We start from the raw sequence: 23,193 nt of genomic DNA on the forward strand, positions 1-23,193 counted from the left end.
TGGCTCACTTAGGTTTTTAAGGTTCCTTAAAGGTTTACAAACTTTAAGGTTCACAAACCATTTCCTTACAAATGTTATTATCCCTATTTACTGATCAGAATCTAAGATTTAGGAAAAGTGGAGAGATTTGCCAAAAATCTCATAATTCATCAGTGACAGAGCTAGGATTCAGCTTTATTTCTGAGTCCAGGTTCCATATACTGCCCACTATTCTACTCTTGTATTATTTATAGATGAGGATAGTAGGGCTTAGAGAAATCTTGGGCTAAAATGACTTATCTAAGATCATTCAAAACTGTTAAAGGCCAGAACTAGTAAGAGAGTTAATACCTTCTCTCTCCAAATACACTGTAACTTGATGAATGATATTGAAAACTTGTCTTAATCCTTAGCAGAATTATGAGTTCTAATTAAATCTATAGTTCATTTTGATGATTGCAAGGCCTTTTTGATGTAAACTGCTTTATGAACAAAAATAAAATTTCAGCATTCTTTCTTTCATTCTCCATTTTGTTATAGAAACAACTCCTTTACTCCACTTAAAATAGTTACTAGAATATCTATATTATCTTGAAGTGATTTGTACAGTGAACTTTTATTAATGATTCTCTTCATTTAAAAATTATTTCTCTTGAGATCATGAATGATTGAATATATAAACATGAAAATTTTTTTATTAGAATGATAAGTGCATAGCTTATATTTTAAAATAGTTTTAAATGTCAGTATGATTCTCAGAATTAGCATGTACATTCATCAAAATGATCGATTCCACAATTTTACTAAAATATAGATGCTCCATTTCACTCATTATATAGTATTGCATGATTAAGATTTTATCAGCAGGGAAGTTATTACTGTAGAAAAGGCTTCCAGTCTCTATACTGTGAGTCTAGAGGTAGTGAGGATATTGTAAGAGTAGAAACCAAGGAAATATTAGGGTATTTTAGTTGACTACATTTCATTCAATGAGAAAACATAATACAGTAGTCATCTTTCCCCCCACTTATTTAAAGAACACAGTGAGTCTCAGGTGACAGGGAATTACTCTGCATAAGAGGTCTTCAAGCAAAGATTATTTTTCCTTTATGTTGTAGTAATTGGGGCAGCTAGGTAGTGTGGTGCATAGAGTACTGGGTCTGGGATCAGGGAAACTTTCCCTGAATTCAAATATGACTTCACACATTTTTTTAGCTATGTGATCCTGGACAAGTAATTTAACCTTGTTTGCCTCAGTTTCCTCATCTGTAAAATGAGCTGGAGAAGGAAATGAAGAACCACTCCAGTATCTTTGTCAAGAAATGCCTAATGAGGTCAAGAAGAGTTGGACACAACTGAAATAAGCGAACAAAAACAATCTCTAGTAATTGATACAATATAAATAGAAGTAAGCAGAGAAAATAGATTAAGATTTTGAGAACAAAATAATATTATTTAAAAAAGAATTTTATAATTATTGATTATATGATTATTTTAATAAATTTATTGTTTTTTCCAGTGATGAAGAGACAGATCTTGATTCTCTGATAAAATCTTGGTTAAGGAACCAACCTGATAAATATCGAACTAATCTTGAAAACTGGATTGGAGATTATTTTGAAAAGGCTTTACAGTGGGTTCTTAAACAGGTCAGTTAATTATGTTATTCACTAGTTTGTTGATAGTCAGATAATCATTTACCTTGATTTTTTCCTTTGGACTACAGGGGTGATAAAGTACAACTTATTAGCACACAGATAGAGTTTCTACACTTTCTCAAGTTATGTGTATTTTGTAGCTCACATATAATTCTAGAATTAGTCAATATTTGGAGTCAATAAATATTTATTAATCATCTCTTATGTCTCAAACACTGTACTAAGAATATAAGTATATATACAGGGTACATAAGAATTAAAAACAACCACCAAAATATTCCCTAAAAGCAAAGGACAGTCCCTACCTTCAAGGAGCTCATATCCCAGTGTCTGATAGCTTTGGGTTATTGTTTCCATAACAGTGCATACCCACTTCATAAAAATGTTGCCTGAATTTTATGTCTAGGCTCAGGGAGTTTGCTGGACAATACTGATTCCTTCTTTGTTTTATTCAGACTTCATCCTCTTTAGGGAAGAAAAACCTCTGTACTCTCTGCCTTCTAAGTTAATGTTTGTCAGAGACTATAATTATCTTTAAGCATTACTTCTTAGAAACAGAGATTCAAAAGGGCAGAGTTTCCCACTGTTTATTGAAATTTTGCCTAGACCATTTTGGTTTACATTTTTATACTGGCTGTGAAGCAAAGACAGAATTCTTCAGAGAGATAAAACGAAGATGCTGAATTCAGTCCTATGAGTTTAAAATTTCCTTAAAGAGAAGTGTGGTAATTTAACCACCTAAGACCCTGAGAGAACTTTACCCAGAAACCAAAGCCCTGTGGATAAAGAAAACCTGGGGACTGTACTCATTCCTCTATTCCATCTTGGCTGTCTTCTTTCAAACTCCATTTTCAACATCAATCTCACATTGCTATTCCTTTCCAGCCCACCCCCACCTCCAGTTCCTTCGGTCTTCTAGATGTGGCTGTGAGCTGGCTGCATCCTTTTCTAGCACCAGCTGCACTTTCAGGCATTCTCCCACCCCCTTGTCCCCTGTGTCCCTCCTTCCCATCTGACTGACTGCTTGGCCACTTCCAAGAACTTCCTTTAATACCATCTCTAAGTACCTTCTCCTCCTTTGAGGCTGACTCAGGCCATATCTACCACCCAAACAAAATTGTTTATTTCTAGCCATTTTACTTCTCTCCAGGACATTCCCTTCTTTCCTCAGTGGACTCAGCACCTGGCTCAGTTTTTCTTTCCTCCTCAACTTCTGCCCTCATGCTAGGTGACTTCAATTTATATATTGCTACTCTCCTAAAACACCTTCACCTCATGGTTTCTCAGTTTGCTCTTATTCTTTTTCTTTCCTTTTTTAAACCTTACCTTCTATCTTAGAATCAATATAGATTGTTTCAAAGGCATAAGAATGGTAAAGGTTAGGTAATGGGAGTTAAGTGACTTGTCCAGGGTCCCACAGCTAGGAAGTATCTAAGGTCAAATTTGAACCCAGGACCAAATCTTAACCTATCTCTGGGCCTGACTATCCACAGAACCATCTAGCTGCTCTCTCTGCAATTTTGAGACAATCTCTTCCTCCCTTACATCTCAGCTACACACAGAGGCATTGATCATTCATACCCTTGATCGTAGTCCCCCACAAATGCTCTGCTTTCATTTTCTTGAACTTCGGAATTCCCTTCTCTGATCCTAGGCTATATGCCTTGCAACTCAAAACTCTGTTTTGTCCACACTGTGAACTTCATCCTTTAGTTCCTTGGTTTTTCTCCCAAGCCCTCATCCCTGCACTCACTACTCCGTCCTTCCTTCCCTATGTTGCCTCTTTGGTGAATCATTGCAACCCTCACTATCTTTTCCTCGTAAATACTTGGCCTCCTTGTCCTATCAAAGAATCTGCCCTTCCAAATGTCATCCTTGAATCATTCCCTCCATCCACTGCCTTTAGTTCTACACATCTGCCGCTAAATGAAGTTAGAGAAATCCCCCAAACCATGCTCAGAGCTGTGGGCCCCCCACATTTCTCTGATTAACTATTTCACTCACACGGACTTTTCCTCTATCCTCAGACCTCCCCACTCTCTCAGCTGAAAACCTTACCTCTTGTTTTACTGAAAATAAACAAACCTGAAGCTATTCACCAGGAGCCTCCTTCTCCTCTTCCTTTTCTCACATTACCTGGTTGCTTTTTGCCACTCTCTTCCTTCACCTCGTCTCCTTGCCAACTCATCTGTTGCGCACAAAAATGCCACCATTTCTTCTTGTCTTCTCCAGCACAGCACAATGACCTCTCTGTCATCCCCATTCATGTACTTATTTTCAGTCTTTCCCTGTCTACTGGCCGTTTCCCCATTATGGAAAGGACTTTCACTTGATTCAGCAATTCCTGCCAGACTTTGTCACAAATTTCTCTTGCCTTTCATGATCAGACTCCTTGAAAAGGCTGCCTGTTAAAGGTGCCTTCTTATCTTCTCTACTTCCTCTCTTCTTAGCTCTCTTCAGTCTGACTTCTGAATTCATCCTTTAGCTGAAACTGCTCTCTCCGATGACTAATGGTCTCTTCATTGCCTACAACCTATTGGACTGGATATCTCATAGACACTTTAGACTCAGCATGTTCAAAACTTAACTCATTATCTTACCCCCAAACCTTTCCCTCATGTTAATAACTTCTCTGTTCCTGTTAATAGTACCACATCCACCCAGCCACCCAAGCTCACAATCTAAGTGCCATCTTATACTGCTTCCTCTCTCTCACTTCCGTGTTCAGTCTGTTTCCAAATCCTATTAATTTTACTTTTGTAATTTTCTCATATTTATCTTTTCTGACACTGCCACTTGCAAGGTGCAAGCCCTCATTGCCTTATACCTGGAGTATTATCATAATCTAGTGATTGATTTGCTTGCCAGAAACCTCCCAACTCATATGTATCTCACTCAGTTATCAAAATGATCTTCATAAGGATCGGGTCTGGTCATGTCACTGCCTTACTTAATAAGCTTCAGTGGTTCCTTGCTGTCTCCAGATTCAAATATAATGTGGAAAGGGAGTCCCTTCCTCCCAGGGTTGTGAATTTTCTTCTTGTCTGACTCATCCCATTAACATGGCTGGAATGCTCCAAACAGAGGCCACAGGTTAAGAGCCCCAGGAACATAAGAGACAGGAAGGGACGTGGAGAAAAGGGCTTTAAAAGATGAGACTATGGAGATCATGAGTTTTTTTTGCATGAGTTTTCTGAGATTGATTTTTCTACTCCATTTGGCATTGGTGGCTCAGGCGGAAGACACCCTTGTGGACTGGTAAGACTCTTGTTCTGAAGAGACTACTGGACTTCCACATAGAGACTGGAACCTTGTTGGGGAATGAGGTGAAATTCTAGGGATAAGACTTTAGAGTGGTAGACTAGAATTGGCCTTTTGAAATCATTTAATGTGGTTGGTGGCAGCTAGGTGATGCAGTAGATAGAATGCTGGGCCTGATGTGAGGAAGATTCATCTTCCTGGGTTCAAATCTGGCTTCTAATACATATTAGCTTGTGTGACCCTGGGCAAGTCATTTAACCTTTTTTGCCTCAGTTTCTTACCTGTAAAATGAGCTATAGAAGGAAATGACAAAACACTCTAATTTCTTCACCAAGAAAACCCTAAATTTCTTTACCAAGAAAACCCAAACCAAAAGGCAGAAGGAGAAACTGAATCAGGACCCTTGAATATAACTATTATTCCACTCCTCTAAGTCTGAGGGAAAGAGCCCAACATCCAGAAACTCTGACTAGTAATGTAGGAGAAGCTGAAATGGCTTTGATATATTGCCCTTTGGGAAACTGCAATGAGAAAAAGAGTCAAAAAGTGAATTATAGGGGAATATAAGGAAAAAAGCAACAATAAAAATTGCCAAAGATCTCAAGAGCAAGAAAACCATATTAAAGACCTCCATATTAAATAACATCAACCATCTACTTTGTAAGTCAAAGTGGGTTGTTTGTATGTGCACAGCCAATGTACAGGCACATAATAAAGGAAAGGCAGGGTATCTCTCCTTCCAAAAGTCTTTTTGCCTTGAAGTTTCTTTATTTTGGATCTGGAGAATACTAAGATCCAACTGATCTTCCCCGTCTAGTTTATTTTTCCTTCTCTCTTGCTTCTATTCTTCATAATCGGGGATACCAAGGTAGATGGTTTCTAGGTAAGACTAGACTTGCTGTGGCTACCAATGCTGCTGCTGCTGTGCTTAAGGAATGAAGAGTTTTTGGTACACTGTGCTCAGGGGGGAGTATGAAAAAGATCTGTTTTATGGATCCTTGTTGAGCAGAGGTAAAGTATTTGAACATTGTAAGGTCCTAGTTGCTGGAGAAATCCTCATTTTTCATATTTCCTTAAGTGGTTTCTTTTAAACCAGTGAACGTGCTTCTCCTGGGGATCAGCCACTATTGGAAGTAAATTATAGGTTAGCACGTGGTAGAAAGCTGGATTTGCTTTGGTAGAATTTGAACGTGATCAGGCTCAGAATGGTTCAGTTCTGCTGACTGCTGAGAATGGATCAGAAACATGTAGAACTCTTCCAACAATTTGGACAATGTGGAAGAATCTAAAGAAACTTCTAAGTTTAGTTGTTTGTGATTCTTGGCTATGCCAGTGATAATTTCCTGGGCACCCTTTTCCTGGTGATTAAAGATTTAGATTAAAGAACAAGGACAATATTAATAATAGAAGAGACTATGACCTCCACATCAGCTAAAAGAGTCCAGACATCTACGAATAAATATTGCAAAGAAAAAAAAAAGAATGAATACTTGATGAGGTAAAGAATCCTGTGGATCCCCAAAAGAGCTGGGCCATAGCAGGATATTTCTGAAGAGTTAAAAGAGAAATAAGAATTGTGAAAGAAGAAATTATGACCTACATAGCAGAAATAATTGACAGAATAGAAAACATTGAATTCTTGGTGATAAGTAGTACCAAGAAACTATCTTTATGCCTGTCTTCCTTTCTTCATTTTTCCTTCTTTCTTTCTTCATTCTTTCTTCCCTTTCTTCATCTTCCTTCTTTCCTTCCTTCCTTCCTTCCTTCCTTCCTTCCTTCCTTCCTTCCTTCCTTCCTTCCTTCCTTCCTTGTTTTATATGCACCTAGTATTCATTAATTTGCCCATTTTTTAAGATTCTTGAGTTCTTAGAATGTATCTTAATCATTTTCAGTCCTGTATCTATTAGGTCTCTACCGTACAAATAGACAATCATGTAGACCAGGTGATAGATGTTTTTAATTTTTTTTGGCTTTAATTTAGGTATCAGATTATTTAAATGCAATGTTAACTTGACTTCTCAAGCTTATTTTTATGTATAAAATTCTTTTAAGTGAAAAGGATTTAAAGCTGACTTGTGGAAGGATTTGGAAGCTTTCACCTCTGATGTTTGTTGACTGCCATCATTGTTTTCCTTTATTGCTACAAATTTTATTCTGCAGAATGACTATGTAGTGGAAACAAGTTTGGTTGGAACTGTGATGAATGGTTTGTCTCATCTACATGGGTGCAGAAGTCGGGAAGAATTTATTATTAGCTTAATAAGAGGCCTTGGTGGAAATCTTAACATGAAATCAAGACTAGAACTCACCAAAGAGGTAATGATGACTTTAATGTATTATATTCACCCACAAAAGACTATTTTTCTTGTCATTGACTTTTAACTCTCATACCGTTTACAACAGGATTTAGACCTGCTAAATTTTGAAGTTCTATGTTAAGCAATATTGTTTTTTCTTTTCTCTATGAATATTTTTTGTTTTGAATTTATTCATAATATTTCTATTAGGTTCACTTAATCATAGGCAATGACCTTTCTGGTCAGCATCTTCTACTTAGGGAAAATATAGTAGGTCATCTAATTGCCCTCATCTTCCTTCTATTTAGATTGCAAGGGGCCTGATTTCTTTGCATAATAGACCTCATCTTTCATTGAATGTTCTTCATAATGCTAAGTATTTACTGATGATGCAGATCAAAAAGGAACCAATCTATATCTCAAGGCCTCTAACTTACACTTGTCAAAACATGTTTAAATAATTATGTTGAGAATTAGTCTGTACAATATCTCCATAACCATGTGATTAAAAAAAGTACTGAATTATTAATATATTAATGAAATCTCTATAAAAATGAAAACTATACTGTACCTCTCAATATCTAATTCAAGATCTAAGGCTTAGAAACCACTAACAGACTGTGCAACTCTATTAATTGGATTCTTTTGGGACTCAGTTTTTTCTTCTAAAGAATAAAAATTTTGGAATGGATTATCTCTCTGGTTCATTCCAACTTTAAAAATGTTATTGTGCTGGAGAGTGAAGTTTAGTTGTGGCTCTGTTAATTTGAAGAGTTTTTTTACTCATTAGATGACCTTATTGTGCCCTTTGTGATTTGTAGTTTCAATTCTTTTCTTACAATTAGCATTTTAGAGAATTATAAGGGGCTATACCACTACTTTCTGAACAAATCAGTTATTTTTATAAGCAGTAACAACCATTGCATATAGAAATTCCTTTATTAAATACTTCCTCAGAACAATCTTAAATATAAACATGGGTTTTAGCTCAGTACCAGCATTATCTTATCTAAAAATTCTTATCCACTATGTTCTTAACATAAAATTTTTACTTCAGTTAGACTGACTGCTGAGCCTTTGAACTTAATGCCTTTCTTTGGATCTTATGTTCTTTCCATTTTCTGTAGAAAAGTTTTTATTTTAGAATTGCTATATCTCATATATACACATATACATAAAATAAATATGAACTTGTATCCCTGTTTAAGAAACAAGGAATTGAATGATAATGCAGTATAACTGAATTTGGTAAATTTATGAGTTAAAATTGTATATCCTATCCTTTTGTAATGTGGTGATATTTTTATTATGTTTCTTTTACTTATGTGATTAAGATGTGAATATTTTTTAGCATCCACTGTGTGCAGGACCATCAGAAATACAAAAATAAAAATTGCATAGATAATGCTCTTAAGTAACTTACATTCTAGAGTGATACAAATAATTATGTGTATTAGAATCTCTTTAACTGCAAAGGCCAGTTGACATGAAAAATCCAAGAAAGAAAGATGCATTCATAAATGTATGAAGGTTGGGCTGGACAGAGTGAGACTGGGGAATAATGAGTGGTCCAGTTTATGAACTGTATGTGAAATGTAGGTTGCATAAAGAATAGTATCATAAAATAAGATCCTGAGAGATAGTTTTTAGAAAGATTTGAAGTCTTTAAATATCAGAGAAAAGTGTTCATGGAGAACCACTGAAAGTTATTGAGTAGTAAAGTAATATGATCAAGCATGTAATGGGAAGGCAGCCAGCTGAATGATGGTTTACAGAGGAAAGAATCTAGAAGAAGGAAGACAGGTTAGCAGGCTTTTATAATAATTCATATCATCTCCAGGTAATGAGAGCATAAACTAGCATGTTTATAAATTAGTTGAAGGCAGATAATGAATAGGAGACATATTTCAGAGGCAGAATTAATAATTATTTACTAAGACTTGGCTATTGATTGCATATGGGAGGTAAAGAAAAAGATAGCTAACAGTGAATCATGAAATTACAATTACCATTACATATTTGACACAAATTTTATTTTAAATTAAAGAATCATTAAATATGTTTATTGTTAGAGTGATATCTTTTGTTAGTATTTAAGATAATTCTCAGAAACTGAAATTTACCTCTTCCTGTGTGGCAAATGTCACAACTTTTTTTTTTTCTTAAGATTTTTAACTGGGCACGAGAGTCACCACCAGATCCTCATAAACCAATGGATACATATTATGATGTAACTAGAGAACGTTTATCATCCTATTCATTGAAGAAACCAGAAAATCTGACTGCTGATGACTTCAGTAATAGCCAAATACTTCCAGTCATTCAGACTCCTGACATGCAGAGAGGCCTAGATTATTTCAAGCCATGGTTAGGCTCTGATACTAAGCAGCCTTTTATTCTTGTGGGACCAGAAGGATGTGGAAAAGGGTAAGAATTGAATAATGTGGACTGACATATATTTTTTTGGTTTATACTAATAGTTTATAATATTTACTTATGTGTTTATAATTTCTGTCATGTTTCTTTTGAATAAATTACCATATTCTCACAAAAATTCTTTGATATTTTAGCTACTTAGAGAAGTAACATGACAGGGAGAATAAACCTTTTTCTTTTTCCGTGGCTAAATTTTCTTTTTGTTTAATAACAGAATCTTGTTAATGACTAATTTTTAACTTTCTGGGAAGATTTTATTCTCAATAACATTTATAAATTCTTGGAGTAGTCAAATAAGCTTTCAAATGAATATATGATGGGCCTAGGAAATGTGAATCTTGCAGTTATCCTCTACTTACAAATTATTTTATAGAATAATGGAAAATAGGAATTGTCATAAGCAGACATTTGCAATGGGACTGTAAGCTTTTAAAACTGATAATAATTTTTACCTAAGTCAATTTTCTGAAATATGTATATTTTGTTTCCTTCTGAATGTGTTTGTATATGTAATATTTTTAGAGACTGAAAATTACAAAACATTTCTCTAGCTTTGATGGTTAAATTTCGAATTTCCCTTTACTGTTAAAAAAAGCATTTTCTTATACTTTAATTTCTATAGACTGAGGTCATAATCCTACTGTACTCTGCCCAGATGGGGCTACATCTAGAGTATTGTGTTCCATTCTGAGTGTCACGTTTTAGGATGAATAGTGATAAGCTGGAGCATAAGGAAAAAGGATGGTAAAATGCATTAAGGACATGTGATATGAAAATTAGTTGAAAGAATATCAAATGTTTAGCTTGGAGAGGAGAAGACTTTATAGGGCTGTAGGTGTAGTGGGAAAGTGGTTCACAATAGGTATCTTTAGGTATTTAAAAAGGTCAGTTAGTCATTAAGCATATATTAATCACCTACTATGTGCTGGTACTGTGCTAAGTGCTGGGGATACAAAGGAAGCCAAAAGACAACTTCTGTGCTTAAGAATAAACCTTTTTCTTTTTTTGTGACTGAATTTTATTTTTGTTTAACAACAGAATCTCGTTAATGACTAATTGATATACTGAAATATTATGTGAGGGTGGGATTTAACTTGTTCTCCTTGTCCACAGAGAAGAAAGAATTTGTGGAGTGTGTGATTTAGGCTTTATATAATGAAAAACTTCCCCCAAATCAGAAAAAAATAGGCCAAAAGTTGTGTTAGATGTGCAGAGAACTTTTGGATGTAATGTTATTACAGTTAAAACTTAGAAATAGTAGTATTTAATAAAAAGCTTGCTTTCCAAGTATGTTGTAGTTTAAGTATCGTACATAAAAATTAACAAAACATGACTGTTGTGAAAGAACTCAAAAAAAGCAATTGCTGATATTGAAGAATAATGTCCACATCAGAACTTCCTGACTCATAGTGTTGCCAACTTAAACTCCGTGTGCCTTAATTCTTCCCAGCAAAAATACTGTGCTGTGAGTAAAAACAAATTTGTTTACTACAGAGTTAGGAGCATCACAAAGTTGAATGGCCTGACATAGAAAGTATTTGGTTCTTTCCAATTGTGGAAGATTTTGAAGAAATGATGTCTTAGATATTAAAAAAATATATAAAAACCTTACCTTCTTTCTTAGAATTAATACTGTGTATTTGTTCCAAGGTAGAAGAGTGGTAAGGGCTAGGCAAACTATAGCCTGTGGGCCAGATGCAGCCCCCTGAAATGTTCTATCTGGCAGTGTGACATTATTCCTAATCTGACGAATACAATGAGTAGGATACAATACAATGAAATTTCGAAAGAATTCCCTTAGAAACAGACTGACAGATGAGCATTTCCTTTCCTTTGGCCCCTCTTTAAAAAAGTTTGCCCATCACTGGTCTAGGCAATAGGGGTTAAGTGACTTGCCTAGAGTCACACGGCTAGGAAGTGCCTGAGGACATATTTGAAAACAGGACCTCCCTTATCTAGGCCTGGCTTTCAACTGAGCCACCTAACTGCTTCCTATTAGAGATTTTCACTTGATGAGATGGCCTCTGAGAAGTCTCTTCCTATTATTATATTTGTGTGTGTATGTGTTTCATTTAGTGTATTGGAAAAGCATTGAAGATTCTATTCATCAATTTTATGAAATGTATAAGACCCAAATCAGTTAATAACTGCATTTAATGATAATGAAAAGTATCAAAAATATTTAGGAAATGAAATAATTTTTGAAAATAAGGATTTCATATTTCTATGGATCAGTATTTTCATTAATATATTTCGTTACTCTTTTTAATGGTGTTATATTACCTTTCATGCACACTTTCCTGTGTAATTCATGTCCATGTCCTTTACATTTTATTGCAAAATAAAATTGTCTATCCAAATTGCCAAAGTCTTCCTTCAGATCTCTTGGCATTATGTGTCTTAGCAGTAGAAAAGGTAGATGTTTATCAGCTATTCATGTCTATAAGTCATCATTCATCAGCTAGTGTTAAGTATCACTTATTTTTGTTTCCTAACTAGTCTTTTTCCTTTTCTAGAAATAGGATATTTATTATACTTCTCTGGTCGAATTCCTTCTTAGTAAGATGTTGAATCCTATTCGTTCTTACCAACTGTTTCTCCTTACTCTTAGGGTAATATAACTTTTGAATCCTTGGCGATAGATATATTTTATGGCTGGTAGGAATACTTTCTAGAAGTATAAGGATGTGAACATTTGCTACTGGGAAAAGCTTGGGAGCCTTTTTCCTCCTATTTTCCATCTCTTGTTCTTTCCATGGAAACCATAATCAAATCAATACTATAAGATGTAAGTTGGGTACATGTGACAATGTTTTTCCCCATGATTTTACTTAAAAAACCTGACTGCTTAAACCCAAAAAACTTCATTGCTTGGATATAACTCTTCTGCATTTGTTTTATCTTCCTATTAGAATATTAGTTCTTTGAGATCAGGGACTGTCTCATTTTGTATTTATATCCTAGTATGTTGTATTTTTATATTGTGTATATCACAGATAAGGTATTTAATAGATTATTGTTGATTGATTGATTTATTCAACACAATCTCATTTGCAAAAAGGACCATTTGGAAGGCCTCATTTAGGGAATATTTCTTTCATTTTGACTTTCATTGGACATACTTCATGAAAGTAACAAATGTCATCTATGACCATTCATCTCTCTGGTTTTATTTCTCATTTGGCATTAATCAGTGATTCATTAAATAAAATAATTTCTGTTGTATCTTTCAAGGATTCTTGTATGATTTTAACAGGCATGGATGATGACTTGTTGGAGAAGAATCTTTAATGTATTATTTGACTCTATAAGATAGAAAGCATTTTTTTTTATTGTTAGCAAACATTAAGTCTGGCAATAATCTTGAATTTTCAGTGTCTTTCAGTCAATTGTGTTACTGTAAAAATATTGTTTGCTGTAGAATATAATTTTTGAAAGCCTTCCTGTTTTATTCTCATATTCTCATCAAGGATTTTCTGTATATATATTTAGATGATTGCCATAAAGATTTTACATGAATAGGAAAGTAGGTTATGGTTATTGATTTTCTTTCTTTTCTTTCTTTTTTTTTTTGTTTTAAAGTCCATGAATATTTCTAAAGCTTATGGTATTTTCCTTTGTTTTAGGTACCTTGAGAATTGATTCATCCTCAAAATTTTTTCCACTGGCATATGCCCATCTGTATTTATTTGATCTGGTCTAACTCTTCTTCCATTATTTATTTTTTGTGTAGTGCTATTTCTACTTCATCTAAGACTGTGATCTTTAGAAGTCTACCTGTAGAATCTCTACTATTAATATTATATATATATATATATATTTTTGACAGACCTTTTAATGTTCCATTTATTTGTTTTATCTGTTCTCTACAGGTTATTCTTAAGTATTTTTGAGACAATCTTCCTTTATTGTAAAATCTGTTGACATGCTTTTGGTAAACATTTTTCTCTATTACTTCCTAACTATTTTGAAAATATGATAGCCCTCATATTTTCCCACAATCCTCTTCTGTAAGATTTTAAAATGAATTATATTTTAAACTAATAATTCCTTCATCGATAAGGTCCTTTTGGTTTCTTTGTTGTAATAAACAAATTACTTTGGCTAAATATCATTAGAAATTGGCAGTAGTGCTAATGTCTATTCTTTTATGCTTGTCTTATTTTATTTTTTGACATCAACAGCTTATTTAAATAGGTCAATTCAGAATTGCCTTAATTTCTTACTCTACTCATTTTTATTCTTCCAGTTTGGTATTAATCTTTCTCAATGCCCTAACAAATATCTGTAGATTGTATAAAGCTGCTTCAGAAATTATTCTCATACTGTAACCATAACCTTATACTTTGTTAGAATTTAATTAATTTCATTTTTTTTCTGTAATTTTTTTGAGTACCCACCACATAAAGCAAAGGCTAATTTGGCCTTCGGAGCTCAGATTCATTCTGTTGCTAGGATCGTGTTCAAAACCTTTTCATTGTGTTAGAACCAGCTACAGGTTGTGTTCCACTGATGTAATCTTCAGCAGTTTTTGAAAACCATAAAATACAAACTCCTTTCTAGAATTAGGCATTAGAGTAGGACTGGTAAAAGGGTGAGGATTTCTTATTTTATTTAAATGACATTTTCATTGTCAAAAGTTTCACTTGTATCATTTTTTTTAGAATGCTTCTTCGATATGCTTTTTCTCAACTCCGTTCCACTCAAATTGCAACAGTTCATTGCAGTGCACAGACTACTTCTCGACATCTCCTGCAGAAACTGAGTCAAACTTGCATGGTTATCAGTACTAATACTGGTAGAGTATACAGGCCAAAAGACTGCGAAAGGCTGGTGCTGTACTTAAAAGATATCAACTTACCTAAGCTTGATAAATGGGGAACCAGCACTCTGGTAGCTTTCCTACAGCAGGTATGTTCATTTGTTATAGTTTAGTAATAGAAAAGAATTTTTTTACTCTTCTGGAAATATCTGGTTTTCTTTAATTCAACTTCCAGGAAATAATATTCTGATTTGTTACAGAATCTACAGTTACTAGGTATTATAATAAAAAGTAGGGAGCTAGGACTATTGTAATAAGCGGGTGGTAACATATTTATCCCATAATCAACAACAATGACAATTTTCCTTTGGAAGTAGCTAGCATTTCCAAGATTTAGTCAATAAAATGTCCTAGTTTCCATGACATCCTGAATATTGTAATTTTGTTTCCTTCCCTTATTCAGTTCCTTCCCCCACCAAAAAAAGAAAAGATAAGAAAGAAGAAAGAAAGAAAAAGTGTATTAAACCTAATGTGTAGGCAGAACTAGACAAATTGTTTCTTTTGTTCTGGGACAGAGAATGAGTGACTTAAATCCTTATGCATATATTCCTTTAGTAGTAGGTAGGATTTCTGTTCACTCCTATCCCTTCCCTTTTGCATGATCTCTAACTCCTACTTTTCTCTTTCTGCCCAACTAATAATATAAAATTAGTTGTATTCTTTGCCTATTCTTCCACTGCAATATTGCTCACCAGTGAATAATTAATTCTTTTTAAATGATTTATTTCATATGATGAGCACAGAAAAATAGGATACAAAATCAGCTATGTTCAAATCAATTGAGGCCTTTTTTAAGATGACTAGGTTAGAGGCATGCTTGTAGGTATCAAGCAAGGACCTATTAGAGAGGGAGAGACTAAAGATTAATGAGAGAGTGGGGATGATTGAAGGGCCAATCTTCTGGAGAAGAAAGGGTCAGGAAAGACCTAAGATAAGAGAAAGTTCTTTAGCAGATTTCTGAAGGAAGTTAGGAATTGTGAGAAGGGACAGGGGAGGTCATAAAAGGCATTTTGGACACCTGTGCAAAGGTACTGGAATAGGAGATGGAATATAGTGGGTGCAGAATAGCAAGAAGATTAGTTGTTTAAACCACAGAGCACAGGAAAGGGAGTGCTCTGCCATAAGATATGAAAAATAGACTGGAACCATATTGTGAAGGTCTTTAAATGCCAAGCATAAGAGATAAAAATCACTTTAGTTTATTAAGCAGAGGAATGACATGATCAAATCTGTATTTAAGAATATCACTTTGGTACTCTCTGGAGGTTGGGTTGGGGAGGAAAGAGACTTGATTCAGAGAGTGAAGTCTCAGGTCCCTTTCAGCTCTCTGATCCTGTCAAGGTAGTATTGGATTAGATTATGTATATTTTTCATAGTAAAAAAATTTTTTGTTATGAAATTATCAAATTGCTACCAAAATAACATGCTAAGTGTAAGCAAAATTCAAATGTGTTCATAATGCTTCTAAAGCTTAGTTGTCCTTATGACAATTGAATTTAGGGCACATCACTCTAATTAGCTATTAACATGATCACACTTTTGAAAGATCAACAGTCTTGTGGTTGTGTGGAGTGGAATTTTGGGGTAGTTTGCACTCCCAGAAATTACTCTAATGAGCATATAGGAGGCTTAGATAAATACTTGCAGAGAAAATGAAACTTTATTTAGGAAAAGGGGAGAGGTCAGGGAACACTGCCTGAGTAGTCTCTCAGCAACAGTGTCAATAGGTGTGCAAATGAATTCAGAATTTATAGGAAATTAATGCAATGGTGCCTTGAGTTACCCACCACCTGTATGTGACATAATGTCTGAATATGTTATATTCTTTTTATTTTGTCTAACACCCTCCCAACCTCCCCTGCCCCACTACAGTTTCCAAGCTCTCTTTGAATCATTGGAGTATTTCTCAAATTAACACTTTCTCAGTTTTGGTCAGAATTCAGGAATGTGCAAGTTCAGAGCCACAGTCTTTCTAGATAGGGGTTCTAATTATCATGACTATCTTCTAGGCTCCATGACCTTCTCACTGAATTCTTTGTACTATAATTTAACATGGACCTTCATTTTCTTAACCCTTGAAATGCTGATTGCAAGTCAATTGAGAAATAATAATTAAAGTAAGAAAATGAATAATAAATAATAAATAAAGACAATTAATAATAAAAGAAAGGAAAGGTGTTTGGTGACTTTTAAAGGAGTACTAATAATCAGAAGGGACTCAAATGGGGGAAGGGTCTATTCACTTCGGGGAAAGTATATCTCTACTGTTATGTAGAGAAAGGCTTATTTTCTCTCTCCCCTGAAGGGTCTAGCTGACCTAATCTGTATAGGAGAATTACAGGAATAATTGATCAGAAATCATGACTATTACTATTAATCCTAATGCTAACCATCATTATGAATAATGCATTATTGATTTTTACTCCACACATGATTAAACATTTCAATCCTTGGGGATAACCAGAATTCCATATAGTATCTCCCCCAAAGGCTATGAAAATGTTCCTGGTCAGTACACAAATAAAACATTCAGGGCTATTGTGGAGATCTATTTATCATCTCTGATATATTTATCATCTCTGATAAGGAGGGCTTAGTTGATAAGAAAGTAAGGGGACAGGGAAGACAATCTTGACTGTTAACTCATAGCTGTTCTCCAAAGTGCCATTGAGTCACAAGTTTATTATATATGAAAATTCAAACTCCCTTTCACCCAGAAGCACAGAGAGTTTTACAGCTTTGTAAATATTGCAATTAGTTTAGACAACACACAGAAACCTCAGAAACTTCAAGGTGAAGATAAGAACCAGGCTGGACCTTCAGCTACGTGATTATCAGCAAGCTAAGTCTGAGAATACTTTTCTCAGGGGTGAAATGCCCCTGCTATACTAAGGTTTCAGTCTTGGTTTGCCAAGCAGCTGCATTTCTGACCAAAGGGGAAGAAAGTTAACATCTTGACTACTGGTTTGCTAAGAGCTTAAAGCTTTTCAATAAGGCCACAATACTTTTCAACAAGAAAGGGTGTGGATCACAAAAGGGGTCAAAAGAGGAGTCTCAGATTTTTATCTATTTGAGACTCTATTTCTCTTATTGGCCTCCCACAAGCTGTTACCCTTTTTAGGATATGATCAATGGGAATTGGTGACACCTATTTTGCCTTTAGTAGTGGGGAGGTTTAGTATTATAAGGATGATGGACAGAATTTATCAGCCATTAACCTCCTTGCCACTCCTCCAAAATGGTTTTAATAATATTGCAGACCACTGGGAATGTACTTAAATGCCATCTGGGCATTTAGAATTTAATCCTAGAATTGACCAATTAGAACAAGACATGAAAACTATAACTCTTATTTTTTATTACATTATAAGGAATAAAAATTTATTATCTTTAGCTTCTGGCTACAAAGTTTTGTATACAGTTTATGGTTCAGAATTTTATATTAAAATCATTTATTAACTTGGTAGTCTATTATCAGTATTAGATGGTTAGGAACCCGTATTAGAATGGCCATCTGATAGGAATTTACCTAAGGAGAGAAAAAAAAGTGGTTATCATAAAGTCCTGAAAAAAAGGAATGTTCAAAGTTTATAAATTTGTTAACTCTAAATTTATAAGATTCAACTATTGTTTTTGGTTACTTCAAAATTTGTTTTTTTGAGGGATCTCATACTTAATTTGTGGATGATTTAATGAATATGTAGAAGATTAGAAAAAATATGCTTAATAAGCATACCTTATGTGTATGCCTATATGTATGTATATATATAAATCATCATTTGCTTGTTCCAAAATATGACCAATTAAAAGGGCAGCAAATACCATAAGGACAAAGTCATAGATGAAATATGTGTTTCCAAGTGAGACTGAGCATCAAGCGTCTGTAGATAGAATTGACTTAAACTGATACAGAGTCCTAACTGAGGAACACAGGGCAGCTAGATAGAGGTTTTACACATTTACACAAGAGGAGTCACTACTCTAGTGACCAAAGGCATACATAGTCTTTATTAGAATGTGGAGTGTTATTTTCCCAGTATTTCATAGGAATCTTGAGTGGACCAGTAACCATCTACTGTTTTATGGTGATATTAATAATCTGCAACTAAATAACCCATGAGGAAATCTGCTCTAGGAGATAAAGTGTAAAAGGATGCAACATCCATTTCTGTTTCATTTACATATGTAATGACAGAATGTAAATTTCATTTATATTCATTTTTTTTCTGATTATATTACATCACATTCATTTGTCTATTCATTCACCTTCTACAAGAAGCCTTTCCCAACTCCTCTTAATTCCAGTGCCTTCTCTGCTAAATATTTACAATTTAATCTGCCTATCCTTCCTTTTCTATGTATTTATTTATATGTTGTTTCCCACATTAGACTGCAAGCTCCTTGAGGACAGAGACTGTCTTTTGCCTGTTTCAGTATTCCTAGCACTTAGCACAGTGTCTAACATATAATAGACACTTAACAAATGTTTATTGATTGACTGATAATCTCCCACATCCAAAGGAATGTGTGGTATATTATGCTGCTCTCCCCAATGTTCCTGAATTACAAATATTTAGGTTTCTCTACTAAGTTCTGATATATATGTTATATATATGTGTTTATATATATATATTGCATATATATTTAAACTATGGCTATCAATTTCTGAATATCAATTTTGGCATCATAAACATAAATGCAATGTCCTACAATATGTCCAAGAAGCAGTCATCGTTTATAGAGGTATCCTATGAATGATCAGAAGGGATTTTGCTTGAAGATCATATAAACCCAATTTCCATCAAATCCCAGACTTCAAAACCTTTGTTTAAGGTTCCCTCTCTCCTTGCTTTTATGGCAGAGACAAGTGCCAGAAGAATTATTCATTATTGAAGATTGAAGCCATTCTTCTGCTGTGGTTTGTGCTGTATTTTTCTTTTAGATCAGGTGTTTCAATCTTAATTAAGGTACAATTTCTGTCAAGTTTTCTCTAAGACTTACGGGGCAGCAGTCTCTACTCTGCCGCTGCTAGAATTCATGGCAGCTTCTATGGGCTCAGTCAGTCGTGTCTTCCTGCGACAAAAGGCTGAAGCCCTCTCCTCTTCTTTTTCCTTCTCTTTCTCTTCTTTCTCTTCTTCCACTTCCATCTAGCATACAACACCCTCTGTTCCTTCCTGCTTCTTCAACACCAAGAGATGGGACTTGCTTAACTATCAGTAATAATATTGGGAAGAAACATCTCTTGGATAGCTGTTAAGAAATTTCCTAGTTGTTAGGGCTTTTCACTGTCATGGTAAAAAATATTTTTTTTAAAAATCCACATACGCTATTAAGATAATGATTAATTGAACCAGAAACTTTAAAAACATCCCATTCAGGTAAAGTAAGAATATTTAAAGCACAAATTAATAGTGTGGTTGTGGAGTACATAGAAAATTGTGGTTAGCTAGACTTTGGAATAAGTTTCTGTTATTTAAGAAATATTTTAAAAGCTATACCCTTATAAATGTTAGAGTATTATAAATATATTTTCTTACTTTGTTTTGAAAAAGGTGCTGACATATCAAGGATTTTATGATGAAAATTTAGAATGGGTTGGTTTAGAAAACATCCAAGTGGTAGCTTCCATGTCAGCTGGAGGAAGATTGGGAAGGCATAAACTCACCACCAGATTTACTTCCATTGTTCGTCTTTGTGCAATTGAGTAAGTATCTGATTATTTTTTAGTGTATTTGAATTTTTAAGGGATTTTAAAGATAATAGTAACCAATGATTAAAGATATGAGAAAGTATAATTTAAAGTTACTCAATTGATAAACATTTATAAGCCCCTACTGTATGCCAAGCACTGTGTACTATGGATCAAACATCTCTCGTTACTCTCTTGATTTTTTCATTTGTTTCACAGACTACTTATGTGTAGGGATTTAGAATAAAAAATTGACTTAAGCTAATATTTATTTATCAGAAGTCCCTACAGCAGGGGTTGGCAATGTGTGGCTCTTTCTGCAGGAGCCATAAAGTCCATTTTTTTTCAGGCGCTGTTACAGGAGCGTGCACTGTGAGCACTGTACGGCTCTCACGAAATTACATTTTTAAAAATGTGGCGTTTATGGCTCTCACGGCCAAAAAGGTTGCCAACCCCTACCCTAGAGAATCAGAATAGAGGCTCTGCCCTACTCAGTCTGGAATGGCAGATGCTAAGATTGTAGTTTCTAAAGTCAATTGATGAGACAGCAATCATTTTTAAGTACCTACTTTGTGTCAGGTATTATGTTAGGCACTCAGTATACAAATTTACAGGTTTTAATGATATTTTGGAATGACCTCTGGAATTGAAATCAGAAGATACTGCAATGTGAAAACAATCTCTCACACCAGCTGGAGTGACTTGGAAAGTTATCCCACTTATCAGAGCCTTAGTTTCCTCTTTTGTACAATTGAAAATAATATTGCTCGTAATGACTTCTTTTTTTTTTTTTAATACTTACCTTCCATCTTGGGGTCAATACTATGTATTGGCTCCAAGGCAGAAGAGTGGTAAGGGCTAGGCAATGGGGGTTAAGTTACTTGCCTAGGGTCACACAGCTGGGAAGTGTCTGAGGCCAGATTTGAACCTAGGACCTCCCGTCTCTAGGCCTGGCTCTCAATCCATTGAGCTACCCAGCTGCCCCCTCATAATGACTTCTTAACAGGTATTTTGAGGCAAGTACTTAGCAAATGCCAAGTGCTATGTGAATGCAAGTGCTAATTATCAATAATAATACTATTGTTACCATTTCAAAGATAACATTATTCACTAGACTTTTACAACCCTGATTAAAGATAAAGAAATTTGCCACTACCTATCAAATTCTCTTTTTAAAGCAACTTTTCATTTTTGGGACTTTGTTGAGGTAAATAATAATAGCTGACATTTTACATGGAGTGTTACAATTTGTAGAATTTGTAGAATGCATTCTTCCTAACTATTCTGTGAGGTACAGGTAGTAGAGATGTTATTATGCCCCATTACAGAAAAAGAGACTTGGTATCAGAGAAATTTCAGTTTGCCTTTGTTTGCATAACTAATCAGTAACAGATATGGGATTGGAAGCTATATCTTCATTATAAAAGTTCAATGTTTTTTTCCCACTTTTCTGTGCTATTAAATGTTTTTAAAGTATAAATGTAAATATAACAAAATGTGAGTAATCTTAAAATTTTACTAAAATTAGTTTATTTTTAGCACTGTTGATGGATTCCACAGTGGTTTTTAAATGAATAAAACATATTTACATATTATTTTACATTAATTTATATATTAAAGTCTGTTCATCTTAATCAGTATTTATTAAAAATACATGCTATGTGTCAGGCATTGTGGAAAGCATTAGAATTTTAAGTTTAAAGAATGAAACCATCTTTACTCACAAGAAGCTAACATTATAAAGGGATTACAAGAAATACATACAAAATATAGTCAGCGTAAATATAAATGGAATAAATAAGTTGTTAAGTACAAATTAATTTAGGAGGGAGGGCACTAGTGGTTGAGGAAATGAGGAAGATTTTGCAGAAGATAGTGCTTAAACTTATCTGAAAGGAAGAGAGACTTCTTGTGGGTGAGGTAAGTAGATGGCCTGTGAAAAGGCATGGAGATGGAGATAGGAGGTGGAGGGTGCTTTGAGGAAAAGAGAGAGAGTCATTTTGTCTGTATGAAAGAGAGAGAGAGTGAGAGAAAGAGAGAGAGAGAGAGTGTGTGTGTGTGTGTGTTAGGGCTGAGGAAAAAATAATGTTCATTGAGGCAGGGAAAAATAGGTTTGGACTAGATCACAAAGGGCTAAACAGAGTAGTTTGGTATTTTATCCTTGAAGCTATAAGAATCTTCTGGAGGTAATTGAGTTGGAAAGCCCCATGTTCAAACTTCAGTTAAATTACTTTGACAGCAATTGTGTAGGTTGAACAAGAGTGGGGAAAGATTCAAATCAGGGAAACCTTGAATTAGGGGGCTTTTACTATAATGTAGGCGACTTGAAGGATGGTAGATATTTCTTTTAACAGAAATAAAGATGTTTGGAAAAGGAGATTTTATATATATATGTGTGTGTGTGTATGTATACAGATATATCTATATATATGTATTATGTGTATATAATTAGTATAATCAGTAATAAGATATATTCAGGGCTACTTAGATATATGTAGAGTTGTGTGCACAATAAAATTCTGGCTTAAACTAGCCATTCCTTGTTAGAAAAAAAGTTAGAATAACTCGAGTGGATTGTATGCAGACATTCGGGATATTGGGAAGAAAGGGAGGGAGAAAACAAGGAAATATTAAGTGTTTACTTTGTGCCAGGCATAGTGCTAAACAATTTACACATATGAGCTCATTCAGTCCTCACAATAGCCTTGGGAGGGAAGTGCTATTATTCTCATCTTACAGATGAGGAAACTGAGGCAAATAGAGATTAAGTGGCTTGACATGCATTACACATCTAAGTGTCTGAGGCTGGATTTAAAGTTAGGTATTCCAGGTCTTGGTCCCAGTGCTTCAGTTATATGCCACTTAGCTACTTGCTATCTGTTAGCTTTATTTCTTAGGGTTATTTCCTAAGGGTTCAGGCAGAGTGCCTAGTTATTCTGACACTTATTAAGTACTTACTATGGGCTAGGCATTGTAAAATACAAAAATAATTTGGTCCTTTTCCTAAAGTGCTTACATTTTAATTGGAGAAGACACATACAAGGAAGCTAA

At 34.5% G+C, this 23,193-nt stretch overlaps 1 protein-coding gene across 2 annotated transcripts in view; it reads left to right on the forward strand.

Moving 5' to 3' along the window:
* The window catches only part of DYNC2H1 (dynein cytoplasmic 2 heavy chain 1), a 390,998-nt gene that overhangs the window by 120,791 nt on the left and 247,014 nt on the right, over positions 1–23,193 (forward strand). For both annotated transcript variants that reach the window (XM_044668721.1, XM_044668720.1), the window contains exons 40-44: positions 1,499–1,628; positions 7,059–7,214; positions 9,363–9,622; positions 14,296–14,542; positions 20,006–20,157. In XM_044668721.1, the coding sequence (XP_044524656.1) occupies positions 1,499–1,628; positions 7,059–7,214; positions 9,363–9,622; positions 14,296–14,542; positions 20,006–20,157 (945 nt within the window). The remainder of the gene's footprint in view (positions 1–1,498; positions 1,629–7,058; positions 7,215–9,362; positions 9,623–14,295; positions 14,543–20,005; positions 20,158–23,193) is intronic.

The sequence above is a fragment of the Gracilinanus agilis genome, chromosome 3, assembly GCF_016433145.1.
Source record: "Gracilinanus agilis isolate LMUSP501 chromosome 3, AgileGrace, whole genome shotgun sequence".
In the NCBI taxonomy this organism is placed as follows: domain Eukaryota; kingdom Metazoa; phylum Chordata; class Mammalia; order Didelphimorphia; family Didelphidae; genus Gracilinanus; species Gracilinanus agilis.